Genomic DNA, 14,963 nt, shown 5'->3' with positions numbered 1-14,963 from the left:
GTTTATAAGGTTTATATATGTGAGGATGTTTTAGTCAGGTTTATCAGGGATATTGTGAGGATGTTTTAGTCAGGTTTATCAGGGATATTGTGAGGATGTTTTAGTCAGGTTTATAAGGGATATTGTGAGGATGTTTTAGTCAGGTTTATCAGGGATATTGTGAGGATGTTTTAGTCAGGTTTATCAGGGATATTGTGAGCATGTTTTAGTCAGGTTTATAAGGGATATTGTGAGGATGTTTTAGTCAGGTTTATCAGGGATATTGTGAGGATGTTTTAGTCAGGTTTATCAGGGATATTGTGAGGATGTTTTAGTCAGGTTTATAAGGGATATTGTGAGGATGTTTTAGTCAGGTTTATAAGGGATATTGTGAGGATGTTTTAGTCAGGTTTATCAGGGATATTGTGAGGATGTTTTAGTCAGGTTTATAAGGGATATTGTGAGGATGTTTTAGTCAGGTTTATCAGGGATATTGTGAGGATGTTTTAGTCAGGTTTATTTTTAGGGATATTGTGAGGATGTTTTAGTCAGGTTTATAAGGGATATTGTGAGGATGTTTTAGTCAGGTTTATCAGGGATATTGTGAGGATGTTTTAGTCAGGTTTATCAGGGATATTGTGAGGATGTTTTAGTCAGGTTTATAAGGGATATTGTGAGGATGTTTTAGTCAGGTTTATAAGGGATATTGTGAGGATGTTTTAGTCAGGTTTATAAGGGATATTGTGAGGATGTTTTAGTCAGGTTTATAAGGGATATTGTGAGGATGTTTTAGTCAGGTTTATCAGGGATATTGTGAGGATGTTTTAGTCAGGTTTTATCAGGGATATTGTGAGGATGTTTTAGTCAGGTTTATCAGGGATATTGTGAGGATGTTTTAGTCAGGTTTATCAGGGATATTGTGAGGATGTTTTAGTCAGGTTTATCAGGGATATTGTGAGGATGTTTTAGTCAGGTTTACAAGGATATTGTGAGGATGTTTTAGTCAGGTTTATCAGGGATATTGTGAGGATGTTTTAGTCAGGTTTATAAGGGATATTGTGAGGATGTTTTAGTCAGGTTTATAAGGGATATTGTGAGGATGTTTTAGTCAGGTTTATGTTTTAATCAGGGATATTGTGAGGATGTTTTAGTCAGGTTTATCAGGGATATTGTGAGGATGTTTTAGTCAGGTTTATCAGGGATATTTTGAGGATGTTTTAGTCAGGTTTATAAGGGATATTGTGAGGATGTTTTAGTCAGGTTTATCAGGGATATTGTGAGGATGTTTTAGTCAGGTTTATCAGGGATATTGTGAGGATGTTTTAGTCAGGTTTATCAGGGATATTGTGAGGATGTTTTAGTCAGGTTTATCAGGGATATTGTGAGGATGTTTTAGTCAGGTTTATCAGGGATATTGTGAGGATGTTTTAGTCAGGTTTATAAGGGATATTGTGAGGATGTTTTAGTCAGGTTTATAAGGGATATTGTGAGGATGTTTTAGTCAGGTTTATCAGGGATATTGTGAGGATGTTTTAGTCAGGTTTATCAGGGATATTGTGAGGATGTTTTAGTCAGGTTTATAAGGGATATTGTGAGGATGTTTTAGTCAGGTTTATCAGGGATATTGTGAGGATGTTTTAGTCAGGTTTATCAGGGATATTGTGAGGATGTTTTAGTCAGGTTTATCAGGGATATTGTGAGGATGTTTTAGTCAGGTTTATCAGGGATATTGTGAGGATGTTTTAGTCAGGTTTATCAGGGATATTGTGAGGATGTTTTAGTCAGGTTTATAAGGGATATTGTGAGGATGTTTTAGTCAGGTTTATAAGGGATATTGTGAGGATGTTTTAGTCAGGTTTATCAGGGATATTGTGAGGATGTTTTAGTCAGGTTTATCAGGGATCTTGTGAGGATGTTGTTTGCCTCTCACCCCTGATGAACCCCAGGAGACTCAGACAAGCAGCTCTCCCTCTGGCCTCTCATCTCCCCTCCCCTCCTCCCTCTCATCCCCAGCTTGAAGTGCTGTTGCTATAGAGACCAAGTCATAGAATTGTCAGAACATGTGAACTAACAATTTGTGGGAGAGAGAGACAAAGAGAGACAGAGACAGACAGAGATAGAGATGTTTTAGAGACAAAGAGAGACAGAGACAGACAGAGGAGACAGAGATAGAGAGAGAGACAAAGAGAGACAGAGACAGACAGAGATAGATGTTTTAGAGACAGAGATGTTTTAGAGAGAGATTGTGGAGAGACAGAGACAGACAGAGATAGAGTCAGAGACAGAGATAGAGAGAGAGACAAAGAGAGACAGAGACAGACAGAGATAGAGAGAGACAGAGATAGAGAGAGAGACAAAGAGAGAGAGACAGAGATCAGATAGAGAGAGTTTTAGAGGTTTAAAGAGAGAGAGACAGACAGAGATAGAGAGAGAGTTTTAGAGACAAAGAGAGACAGAGAGAGAGTTGTATGTGTAATGTTTACTGTTCATTTTGTTGTTTTTCAGGTTTATATATTCACTTTGTATGTTGTCTACCTCACTGTGCTTTATAAGGCAATGTTAACACATGTTTATGCCAATAAAGCCCTTGAATTGAATTGAATTGAATTGAGAGAGAGAGAGACAGAGAGAGACAGAGACAGAGACCGAGACCGAGACAGAGATAGAGAGAGACAGAGACCCAATCGACCAAAAATACAGACAGGGTTCAAACTTCCCATGGATTTAGTAATGTTAGAAACTCCTCTAGCCAATGACTCCTCCAATCCAATGGTAGAAACTCCCTCTAGCCAATGACTCCACCAATCCAATGCTAGAAACTCCCTCTAGCCAGTGACTCCACCAATCCAATAGTAGAAACTCCCTCTAGCCAGTGACTCCACCAATCCAATGCTAGAAACTCCCTCAGCCAATGACTCCTCCAATCCAATGCTAGAAACTCCCTCTAGCCAATGACTCCACCAATCCAATAGTAGAAACTCCCTCTAGCCAATGACTCCACCAATCCAATGCTAGAAACTCCTCTAGCCAATGACTCCACCAATCAAATGGTAGAAACTCCCTCTAGCCAATGACTCCACCAATCAAATGGTAGAAACTCCCTCTAGCCAATGACTCCACCAATCAAATGGTAGAAACTCCCTCTAGCCAATGACTCCACCAATCCAATGCTAGAAACTCCTCTAGCCAATGACTCCACCAATCAAATGGTAGAAACTCCCTCTAGCCAATGACTCCTCCAATCCAATGCTAGAAACTCCCTCCAGCCAATGACTCCACCAATCAAATGGTAGAAACTCCCTCTAGCCAATGACTCCACCAATCAAATGGTAGAAACTCCCTCTAGCCAATGACTCCTCCAATCCAATGCTAGAAACTCCTCCAGCCAATGACTCCTCCAATCCAATGCTAGAAACTGTGTGTGTGTGTGTGGTTAGCCAACACAACAGGTGTGTGTGTGTGTGTGGGTTAGTCAACACAACAGGTGTGTGTGTGTGTGTGTGTGTGTTAGCCAACACAACAGGTGTGTGTGTGTGTGTGTGTGTGTGTGTGTGTGTGGTTAGTCAACACAATGTGTGTGTGTGTGTGTGTGTGTGGTTAGCCAACACAACAGGTGTGTGTGTGTGTGTGTGGTTAGTCAACACAACGGGTGTGTGTGTGTGTGTGGTTAGCCAACACAACGGGTGTGTGTGTGTGTGGTTAGCCAACACAACGGTGTGTGTGTGTGTGTGTGTGGTTAGTCAACACAACGTGTGTGTGTGTGTGTGTGTGTGGTTAGCCAACACAACAGGTGTGTGTGTGTGTGTGTGGTTAGTCAACACAACAGGTGTGTGTGTGTGTGTGTGGTTAGTCAACACAACAGGTGTGTGTGTGTGTGGTTAGTCAACACAATGGGTGTGTGTGTGTGGTTAGTCAACACAACGGGTGTGTGTGTGTGTGTGTGGTTAGTCAACACAACAGGTGTGTGTGTGTGTGTGTGTGTTGTGTGGTTAGTCAACACAACAGGTGTGTGTGTGTGTGGTTAGTCAACACAACAGGTGTGTGTGTGTGTGGTTAGTCAACACAACAGGTGTGTGTGTGTGGTTAGTCAACACAACAGGTGTGTGTGTGTGTGTGTGGTTAGCCAACACAACAGGTGTGTGTGTGTGGGTGGTTAGTCAACACAACAGGTGTGTGTGTGTGTGTGGGTAGCCAACACAACAGGTGTGTGTGTGTGTGTGGTTAGTCAACACAACAGGTGTGTGTGTGTGTGTGTGGTTAGCCAACACAGCGGGTGTGTGTGTGTGGTTAGTCAACACAACAGGTGTGTGTGTGTGTGTGGTTAGTCAACACAACAGGTGTGTGTGTGTGTGTGTGTGTGTGTGTGTGTGTGTGTGTGTGTGTGTGTGTGTGTGTGTGTGTGTGTGTGGTTGTGTGGTTAGCCAGCACAACAGAGCACCCCCCACCACTCTCCAACTCTACAGGTATCTCCTTATACACACACACACACACACACACACACACACACACACACACACACACACACACACACACACACACACAGGTCCCTGAGCAGCAGTGATGATTTACACTGCTGAGATAGACTCATCTGGTTAATTAACCACTGGGAGAGGCAGCAGGAGAGAGGGAGAGAGGTTTATATAGAGAGGTTTATATAGAGAGAGAGAGAGAGAATGTAGAGAAGAAAGCAGACAGAGAGACAGAGAGACAGAGAGAGAGAGAGAGAGAGAGAGAGAGAAGGTTGAGAGAGAGAGAGAGAAAGGTAGATAGAGAGAGAGAGAGAGAGAGAGACAGAGAGAGACAGAGAGAGAGAGACAGAGAGAGAGAGAGAGAGAGAGAGAGAGAGAGAGAGAGAGAGATAGAGAGAGAGACAGAGAGACAGAGACAGAGACAGAGACAGAGACAGAGAGAGAGAGAGAGAGAGAGAGAGAGAGAGAGAGAGAGAGAGAGAGAGAGAGAGAGAGAGAGAGAGACAGAGAGACAGAGAGACAGAGACAGAGAGACAGAGAGACAGAGAGACAGAGAGAGAGAGACACAGAGAGACAGAGACAGAGACAGAGAGAGAGAGACAGAGAGAGAGAGAGAGAGAGAGAGAGAGAGAGAGAAGAGAGAGAGAGACAGAGAGAGAAGGAAGATAGAGGGTGAAAGCAGGAGACTGCTCTCCAGGCATCACAGCAGTAAACAGCCTTCAGAATATCAATGAGAGGAGAACAGACAGAGTGCAGCACATATTGAGCTGTTTCACATCCTCAAATAAGGGAGAGAGGAGACAGAGAGTCAGACAGACACAGATAGAGAGACACAGACAGAGACAGAGAGAGTACTGGCCCCTGCTAAGACTGAATGATAAACTGATAATAAGACAGCCAAAAACTAAATGGATGCTGGCGTTCTGTAGCCCACATTACAGCTAAATAAACACAAACAACCATGCCTCCCATTACAGTCATGGTTAACACTGATTACTCTAGGGATAATTAACACATTATTATAGGGTGAGGGGAGGCAGGGAGGCAGGTGAGGCAGGGAGGCAGGGTGAGGAGGCAGGGCGAGGCAGGGTGAGGGAGAGGCAGGGTGAGGCAGGGTGAGGGGAGGCAGGGAGAGAGGAGACAGAGTCAGACAGACACAGATAGAGAGACACAGACAGAGACAGAGAGAGGTACTGGTCCCTGCTAAGACTGAATGATAAACTGATAATAAGACAGCCAAAAACTAAATGGATGCTGGCGTTCTGTAGCCCACATTACAGCTAAATAAACACAGACAACCATGCCTCCCATTACAGTCATGGTTAACACTGATTACTCTAGGGATAATTAACACATTATTATAGGGTGAGGGAAGCAGGGGAGGCAGGGTGAGGGGAGGCAGGGCGTTCAGGGTGAGGGGAGGCAGGGCGAGGCAGGGGAGGCAGGGTGAGGGAGGCAGGGGAGGCATTCCTGAGGGAGGCAGGGCGAGGCAGGGTGAGGAGGCAGGGATGAGGCAGGGTGAGGGGAGGCAGGGTGAGGGGAGGCAGGGCGAGGCAGTCATGGTTAACACTGATTACTCTAGGGATAATTAACACATTATTATAGGGTGAGGAGGCAGGGTGAGGCAGGTGAGGCAGGGAGGCAGGGTGAGGGGAGGCAGGGGGGCAGGGGAGGCAGGGTGAGGCAGGGGAGGCAGGGTGAGGGAGGCAGGGGAGGCAGGGGGGCAGGGTGAGGGAGGCAGGGGAGGCAGGGTGAGGGAGGCAGGGGAGGCAGGGTGAGGAGGAGGCAGGGAGCGCAGGAGAGGCAGGGCGAGGAGGCAGGGGGGCAGGATGAGGGGAGGCAGGGTGAGGGGAGGCAGGGCGAGGCAGTCATGGTTAACACTTTGATTACTCTAGGGATAATTAACACATTATTATAGGGTGAGGGGAGGCAGGGGAGGCAGGGGGGAGGCAGGGTGAGGGGGAGGCAGGGTGAGGGGAGGCAGGGTGAGGGGAGGCAGGGCGAGGCAGGGGGGCAGGGTGAGGGGAGGCAGGGGCGGGGGGGAGGCAGGCAGGCAGGCAGGGAGGCAGGGGCAGGCAGGGGAGGCAGGGTGAGGAGGCAGGGCAATTATAGGGTGAGGCAGGAGGCAGGGCGAGGGAGGCAGGGCGAGGCAGATTACTCTAGGGATAATTTACACATTATTATAGGGGAGGCAGGGCGAGGCAGGGGAGGCAGGGAGGCAGGGGGCAGGGTGAGGCAGGGGAGGCAGGGTGAGGGGAGGCAGGGTGAGGGGAGGCAGGGTGAGGGGAGGCAGGGTGAGGCAGGGGCGAAGCAGGGGAGGCAGGGTGAGGGGAGGCAGGGCGAGGCAGGGGAGGCAGGTGAGGCAGGGCGAGGGGAGGCAGGGGAGGGGAGGCAGGGAGGCAGGGGAGGGGAGGCAGGGCGAGGGGAGGCGAGGCAGGGTGAGGCAGGGAGGCAGGGCGAGGCAGGGTGAGGCAGGGGGTGAGGGGAGGAGGCAGGGCGAGGCGAGGCAGGGCGAGGCAGGGGAGGCGAGGCAGGCGAGGCAGGGTGAGGGGAGGCAGGGCGAGGCAGGGGGCGAGGGGAGCAGGGAGGCGGGACAGGGAGGCAGGGGCGAGGCAGGGGAGGGAGGCAGGGTGAGACAGGGCGAGGCAGGGCGAGGCAGGGGAGGCGAGGCGAGGGGAGGCAGGGCAGGGGAGGCAGGGCGAGGCAGGGAGGCAGGGGAGGCAGGGAGGCGAGGCAGGGAGACGAGGCGAGGCAGGGGAGGCAGGCGAGCAGGGGAGACAGGGGAGGCAGGGCGAGGCAGGGCAGAGGCGAGGCAGGGGAGGCAGGGCGAGGCAGGGGAGACAGGGCGAGGCAGGGGAGACAGGGGCGAGGCAGGGAGACAGGGCGAGGCAGGGGAGACAGGGCGAGGCAGGGGAGACAGGGCGAGGCAGGGGAGACAGGGCGAGGCAGGAGACAGGGCGAGGCAGGGCGAGGCAGGCGAGGCAGGGGAGGCAGGGCGAGGCAGACTACTGTCTGAGGCCTGGAGGTCGATGGTAACCCAGACTACTGTCTGAGGCCTGGAGGTCGATGGTAACCCAGACTACTGTCTGAGGCCTGGAGGTCGATGGTAACCCAGACTACTGTCTGAGGCCTGGAGGTCGATGGTAACCCAGACTACTGTCTGAGGCCTGGAGGTCGATGGTAACCCAGACTACTGTCTGAGGCCTGTCGGTCGATGGTAACCCAGACTACTGTCTGAGGCCTGTCGGTCGATGGTAACCCAGACTACTGTCTGAGGCCTGGAGGTCGATGGTAACCTAGACTACTGTCTGAGGCCTGGAGGTCCCTTGACAGAACTGACAGGATAATACCACACCCACACAGACACCTACACACTCTCCCCACCTACACACTCTCCCCACCTACACACTCTCCCCACCTACACACTCTCCCCACCTACACACTCCCGGTTGTCGGGGGGTTAAGGGACGGTTGTCGGGGGGACAGGGGATGGTTGTCAGGGGCTCAGGGGATGGTTGTCGGGGTTCAGGGATGGTTGTCGGGGGTTCAGGGGATGGTTGCCAGGGGCTCAGGGATGGTTGTCGGGGTTCAGGGGATGGTTGCCAGGGGCTCAGGGGATGGTTGCCAGGGGCTCAGGGATGGTTGTCGAGAGCTCAGAGTTAGTGTGTCAGGGGCTCAGGGGATGGTTGTCAGGGGCTCAGGGGATGGTTGTCAGGGGCTCAGGGAATGGTTGTCAGGGGCTCAGGGATGGTTGTCAGGGGCTCAGGGGATGGTTGTCAGGGGCTCAGGGGATGGTTGTCAGGGGCTCAGGGGATGGTTGTCAGGGCTCAGGGGATGGTTGTCAGGGCTCAGCTGATGGTTGTCGAGAGCTCAGAGTTGATGTGTCAGGGTGGTGTTGTGTCTGCCTTACCTTGACCTTCTCTTGAAGCTTTCCGAGCCGCACGGTGTCCTCCACAATCCTGCTGATCACCCCCTGCTTGTCGTGCTCTAGGGACGAGGCCTGCGGAGGAGAGAGGAGACAGGGAGGGTTACGGATCTGGGAGAGGAGTGGAGGAGGAGAGCGAGAGAGGGATGAGGAAGGAGGGAGAGCGAGAGAGGATGAGGAGGGAGGGAGAAGCGAGACAGAGTATGAGAAGGAGGGATGAGGAGGAAGGAAGCGAGAGAGAGGGATGAGGAGGGAGGAGCGAGAGAGATATGAGGAGGGAGGGAGAGCAGAGAGGATGAGGAAAGGGAGGAGAGCAGAGAGGGGATGAGAAGGAGGGAGAGCGAAGTAAAGAGGATGAGGAGGAAAGGAGAGCGAGAGAAGGATGAGGAAGGATGGAGAGCGAGAAGGATGAGGAGGAGAGCGAGAGATGGATGAGGAGGAAGCGAGGGAGGGATGAGGAGGAGCGAGGGAGGGAGGGATGAGGGGAGGAGGGAGAGCGAAGCAAGTGAGAGAGGGATGAGGAAGGAGAGAGGATGAGGAGCGAGAGAGGGATGAGGAGGAGCGAGAGAGAAGGATGAGGAGGAGGGAGGAATGAGGGAGGGAGGGATAATGAAGGAGGCGGAGCGAGAGAGAGAGATAAGGAAGGAGGGAGTACGAGAGAGGGATAAGGAAGGAGGAGAGCAAGAGAGGGAGGGATAAGGAAAGAGGGAGAGAGGGGATAAGGAAGGAGGAGAGCGAGAGAGGGATAAGGAAAGAGGAGAAAGAGAGAGGGGATAAGGAAGGAGGGAGAGGGAGGGATAAGGAAGGAGGGAGAGAGAGGGATAAGGAAGGAAAGAGGAGAGCGAAGAGAGGGAGGGATAAGGAAAGAGGGAGAGAGAGGGGGATAAGGAAGGAGGGAGAGCGAGAGAGGGATAAGGAAAGAGGGAGAGAGAGGGATAAGGAAGGAGGGAGAGAGGGGGATAAGGAAGGAGGGAAAAGAGCGAGGGATAAGGGGAAGGGGAGGGGGATAAGGAAAGGGGAGGCGAGAGAGGGAGGGATAAGGAAGGAGGGAGAGCGAGAGAGGGATAAGGAAGGAGGGAGAGCGAGAGAGGGATAAGGAAGGAGGGGGAGCGAGAGAGGGATAAGGAAGGAGGGAGAGCGAGAGAGGGGATAAGGAAGGAGGGAGAGCGAGAGAGGGAGGGATAAGGAAGGAGGGAGAGCGAGAGAGGGAGGGATAAGGAAGGAGGGAGAGCGAGAGAGGGATAAGGAAGGAGGGAGAGCGAGAGAGGGAGGGATAAGGAAGGAGGGAGAGCGAGAGAGGGAGGGATAAGGAAGGAGGGAGAGCGAGAGAGGGAGGGATAAGGAAGGAGGGAGAGAGAGGGATAAGGAAGGAGGGAGAGCGAGAGAGGGATAAGGAAGGAGGGAGAGCGAGAGAGGGAGGGATAAGGAAGGAGGGAGAGCGAGAGAGGGATAAGGAAGGAGGGAGAGCGAGAGAGGGAGGATAAGTTAAGAGGGAGAGCGAGAGAGAGAGGGATAAGGAAGGAGGGAGAGCGAGAGAGAGAGGATAAGGAAGGAGGGAGAGAGAGGGATAAGGAAGGAGGGAGAGCGAGAGGGAGGGATAAGGAAGGAGGGAGAGCGAGAGAGGGAGGGATAAGGAAGGAGGGAGAGCGAGAGGGAGGGATAAGGAAGGAGGGAGAGCGAGAGAGGGAGGGATAAGGAAGGAGGGAGAGCGGGATAAGGGAAGGAGAGAGGGAGGGGAGGGATAAGGAAGGAGGGAGAGCGAGAGAGGGAGGGATAAGGAAAGAGGGAGAGCAAGAGAGGAGGGAGGGATAAGGAAGGAGGGAGATAGGAGATAGGTTCATTAACAAGATAACCACATTATGCTAACCAGCTACCCCCCAGTCAGTCAGTCAAACACAGTCAGCCAGTCTAACAGCCCCCCTTACTAACTGTGGTAAAGTAATGTACATCACACGCACAAAAGATTCTTGTTCCTGTGGCAGGGTAGCCTAGTGGTTAGAGTGTAGAGGCGGCAGGGTAGCCTAGTGGTTAGAGTGTAGAGGCGGCAGGGTAGCCTAGTGGTTAGAGTGTAGAGGAGGCAGGGTAGCCTAGTGGTTAGAGTGTAGAGGCGGCAGGGTAGCCTAGTGGTTAGAGTGTAGAGGCGGCAGGGTAGCCTAGTGGTTAGAGTGTAGAGGCGGCAGGGTAGCCTAGTGGTTAGAGTGTAGAGGCGGCAGGGTAGCCTAGTGGTTAGTGTAGAGGCGGCAGGGTAGCCTAGTGGTTAGAGTGTAGAGGCGGCAGGGTAGCCTAGTGGTTAGAGCGTTGGACTAGTAACCGAAAGGTTGCAAGTTCAAATCCCAGAGCTGACAAGGTACAAATCTGTCGTTCCTCCCTGAACAGACAGTTAACCCACTGTTCCTAGACCAGTTAACCCACTGTTCCTAGACCAGTTAACCCACTGTTCCTAGACCAGTTAACCCACTGTTCCTAGACCAGTTAACCCACTGTTCGTAGGCCGTCATTGGAAATAAGAATTTGTTCTTAACTGACTTGTTGAATAAAGGTAAAGAAAAAAAAAAAGATAAAAAAAAAAGAGATTCTATTGTTCAGATGTTCGGAGACATGGATCAATGAACTGTATGTAACGACGTAGAGACTACTGCCACTGAGACACACTTCTAACAGACCGACAACTTAGCCTACAGAGTCCAGGTTCGTACCTGGACTCCAGAAAAACACTGGAACTGCCACTGAGACACACTTCCAACAGACCGACAACTTAGCCTACAGAGTCCAGGTTCGGCTGGCAGGACCAACTCGTCTGGACTCCAGAGTCCAGGTTCGGCTGGCAGGACCAACTCGTCTGGACTCCAGAAAAACACTGGTACTGCCACTGAGACACACTTCTAACAGACCGACAACTTAGCCTCAAGAGTCCAGGTTCGGCTGGCAGGACCAACTAGTCTGGACTCCAGAGTCCAGGTTCGGCTGGCAGGACCAACTCGTCTGGACTCAAATCAAATCAAATTTTATTTGTCACATACACATGGTTAGCAGATGTTAAATGCGAGTGTAGCGAAATGCTTGTGCTTCTAGTTCCGACAATGCAGTGATAACCAACAAGTAATCTAACTAACAATTCCAAAACTACTGTCTTATACACAGTGTAAGGGGATAAGGAATATGTACATAAGGATATATGAATGAGTGATGGTACAGAGCAGCATACAGTAGATGGTATCGAGTACAGTATATACATATGAGATGAGTGTGTAGACAAAGTAAACAAAGTGGCATAGTTAAAGTGGCTAGTGATACATGTGTTACATAAGGATGCAGTCGATGATGTAGAGTACAGCCCCCCATATACATATGCATATGAGATGAATAATGTAGGGTAAGTAACATTATATAAGGTAGCATTGTTTAAAGTGGCTAGTGATATATTTACATAATTCCCATCAATTCCCATTATTAAAATGGCTGGAGTTGGGTCAGTGTCAATGACAGTGTGTGGCAGCAGCCACTCACACTGTTAGTGGTGGCTGTTTAACAGTCTGATGGCCTTGAGATAGAAGCTGTTTTTCAGTCTCTCGGTCCCAGCTTTGATGCACCTGTACTGACCTCGCCTTCTGGATGATAGCGGGGTGAACAGGCAGTGGTTCGGGTGGTTGATGTCCTTGATGATCTTTATGGCCTTCCTGTAACAACGGGTGGTGTAGGTGTCCTGGAGGGCAGGTAGTTTGCCCCGGTGATGCGTTGTGCAGTCCTCACTACCCTCTGGAGAGCCTTACAGTTGAGGGCGGAGCAGTTGCCGTACCAGGCGGTGATACAGCCCGCCAGGATGCTCTCGATTGTGCATCTGTAGAAGTTTGTGAGTGCTTTTGGTGACAAGCCGAATTTCTTCAGCCTCCTGAGGTTGAATAGGCGCTGCTGCGCCTTCTTCACGGCGCTGTCAGTGTGAGTGGACCAATTCAGTTTGTCTGTGATGTGTATGCCGAGGAACTTAAAACTAGCTACCCTCTCCACTACTGTTCCATCGATGTGGATAGGGGGTGTTCCCTCTGCTGTTTCCTGAAGTCCACAATCATCTCCTTAGTTTTGTTGACGTTGAGTGTGAGGTTATTTTCCTGACACCACACTCCGAGGGCCCCTCACCTCCTCCCTGTAGGCCGTCTCGTCGTTGTTGGTAATCAAGCCTACCACTGTTGTGTCGTCCGCAAAACTTGATGATTGAGTTGGAGCGTGCGTGGCCACGCAGTCGTGGGTGAACAGGGAGTACAGGAGAGGGCTCAGAACGCACCCTTGTGGGGCCCCCAGTGTTGAGGATCAGCGGGGAGGAGATGTTGTTGCCTACCCTCACCACCTGGGGCGGCCCGTCAGGAAGTCCAGTACCCAGTTGCACAGGGCGGGGTCGAGACCCAGGGTCTCGAGCTTGATGACGAGCTTGGAGGGTACTATGGTGTTGAATGCCGAGCTGTAGTCGATGAACAGCATTCTCACATAGGTATTCCTCTTGTCCAGGTGGGTTAGGGCAGTGTGCAGTGTGGTTGAGATTGCATCGTCTGTGGACCTATTTGGGCGGTAAGCAAATTGGAGTGGGTCTAGGGTGTCAGGTAGGGTGGAGGTGATATGGTCTTGACTAGTCTCTCAAAGCACTTCATGATGACGGAAGTGAGTGCTACGGGGCGGTAGTCGTTTAGCTCAGTTACCTTAGCTTTCTTGGGAACAGGAACAATGGTGGCCCTCTTGAAGCACGTGGGAACAGCAGACTGGTATAGGGATTGATTGAATATGTCCGTAAACACACCGGCCAGCTGGTCTGCGCATGCTCTGAGGGCGCGGCTGGGGATGCCCCCTGGGCCTGCAGCCTTGCGGGGTTAACACGTTTAAATGTCTTACTCACCTCGGCTGCAGTGAAGGAGAGACCGCATGTTTCCGTTGCAGGCCGTGTCAGTGGCACTGTATTGTCCTCAAAGCGGGCAAAAAAAAGTTATTTAGTCTGCCTGGGAGCAAGACATCCTGGTCCGTGACTGGGCTGGATTTCATCTTGTAGTCCGTGATTGACTGTAGACCCTGCCACATGCCTCTTGTGTCTGAGCCGTTGAATTGAGATTCCACTTTGTCTCTGTACTGACGCTTAGCTTGTTTAATAGCCTTGCGGAGGGAATAGCTGCACTGTTTGTATTCAGTCATGTTGCCAGACACCTTGCCCTGATTAAAAGCAGTGGTTCGCGCTTTCAGTTTCACGCGAATGCTGCCATCAATCCACGGTTTTCTGGTTAGGGAATGTTTTATCGTTGCTATGGGAACGACATCTTGACGCACGTTCTAATGAACTCGCACACCGAATCAGCGTATTCGTCAATATTCCCATCTGGCGAATACGAAACATGTCCCAGTCCACGTGATGGAAGCAGTCTTGGAGTGTAGAGTCAGCTTGGTCTGACCAGCGTTGGACAGACCTCAGCGTGGGAGCCTCTTGTTTTAATTTCTGCCTGTAGGCAGGGATCAGCAAAATGGAGTCGTGGTCAGATTTTCCGAAAGGGGGCGGGGCAGGGCCTTATATGCGTCGCGGAAGTTAGAGTAACAATGATCCAAGGTTTTACCACCCTGGTTGCGCAATCGATATGCTGATAAAATTTAGGGAGTCTTGTTTTCAGATTGGCTTTGTTAAAATCCCCAGCTACAATGAATGCAGCCTCCGGATAAAATGGTTTCCAGTTTGCAAAGAGTTAAATAACTGGAAAAACACTGGAACTGCCACTGAGACACACTTCCAACAGACCGACAACTTAGCCTCCGGAGTCCAGGTTCGGCTGGCAGGACCAACTAGTCTGGACTCCAGAGTCCAGGTTCGGCTGGCAGGACCAACTCGTCTGGACTCCAGAAAAACACTGGAACTGCCACTGAGGCACACTTCCAACAGACCGACAACTTAGCCTCCAGAGTCCAGGTTCGGCTGGCAGGACCAACTCGTCTGGACTCCAGAAAAACACTGGTACTGCCACTGAGACACACTTCCAACAGACCGACAACTTAGCCTCCAGAGTCCAGGTTGGGCTGGCAGGACCAACTAGTCTGGACTCCAGAAAAACACTGGAACTGCCACTGAGACACACTTCCAACAGACCGACAACTTAGCCTCCAGAGTTCAGGTTCGGCTGGCAGGACCAACTCGTCTGGACTCCAGAAAAACCCTGGGTCTCAACCCCGCCCTGTGCAATTGGGTCCTGGACTTTGACGGGCCGCCCCCAGGTGGTGAGGGTAGGAAACAACATCTCCACCCAGTTGATCCTCAACACTGGGGCCCCACAAGGGCGCGTGCTCAGCCCACTCCTGTACTCCTGTTGGTATAATTTCATTATTCCAATATGTTTTCATTCATTGAATTCACTTAGTCTATTTTATGAGAATTGGTAAGATTCTTATTTGCATAAAATAGACAGAGACCAGTCTTATCAAATATAGATAATAGTATTTATTCTCGAAGCGCGCTGCCATGTAACCACGAACAACAGTTTATATACAAAATATGACGTCATAGGTCATAAAATATTCTGTCTCCCAACAGTTCAAAAGTTCATTCGCGACTTCAGAAGGTTTTTCATCCA

General features: G+C 50.8%; 1 protein-coding gene across 1 annotated transcript in view; it reads right to left on the bottom strand.

Moving 5' to 3' along the window:
• The window catches only part of LOC127924863 (centrosomal protein of 89 kDa-like), an 87,433-nt gene that overhangs the window by 65,250 nt on the left and 7,220 nt on the right, over positions 1-14,963 (bottom strand). Inside the window, exon 4 of the mRNA XM_052509504.1 lies at positions 8,359-8,448. Coding sequence (XP_052365464.1) covers positions 8,359-8,448 — 90 coding nt within the window. The remainder of the gene's footprint in view (positions 1-8,358; positions 8,449-14,963) is intronic.

Source organism: Oncorhynchus keta, unplaced genomic scaffold (assembly GCF_023373465.1).
Source record: "Oncorhynchus keta strain PuntledgeMale-10-30-2019 unplaced genomic scaffold, Oket_V2 Un_contig_4684_pilon_pilon, whole genome shotgun sequence".
Lineage (NCBI taxonomy): Eukaryota > Metazoa > Chordata > Actinopteri > Salmoniformes > Salmonidae > Oncorhynchus > Oncorhynchus keta.
Note: the sequence above shows the minus strand (reverse complement) of the source record. Positions and strands in the feature narration are given on the sequence as shown.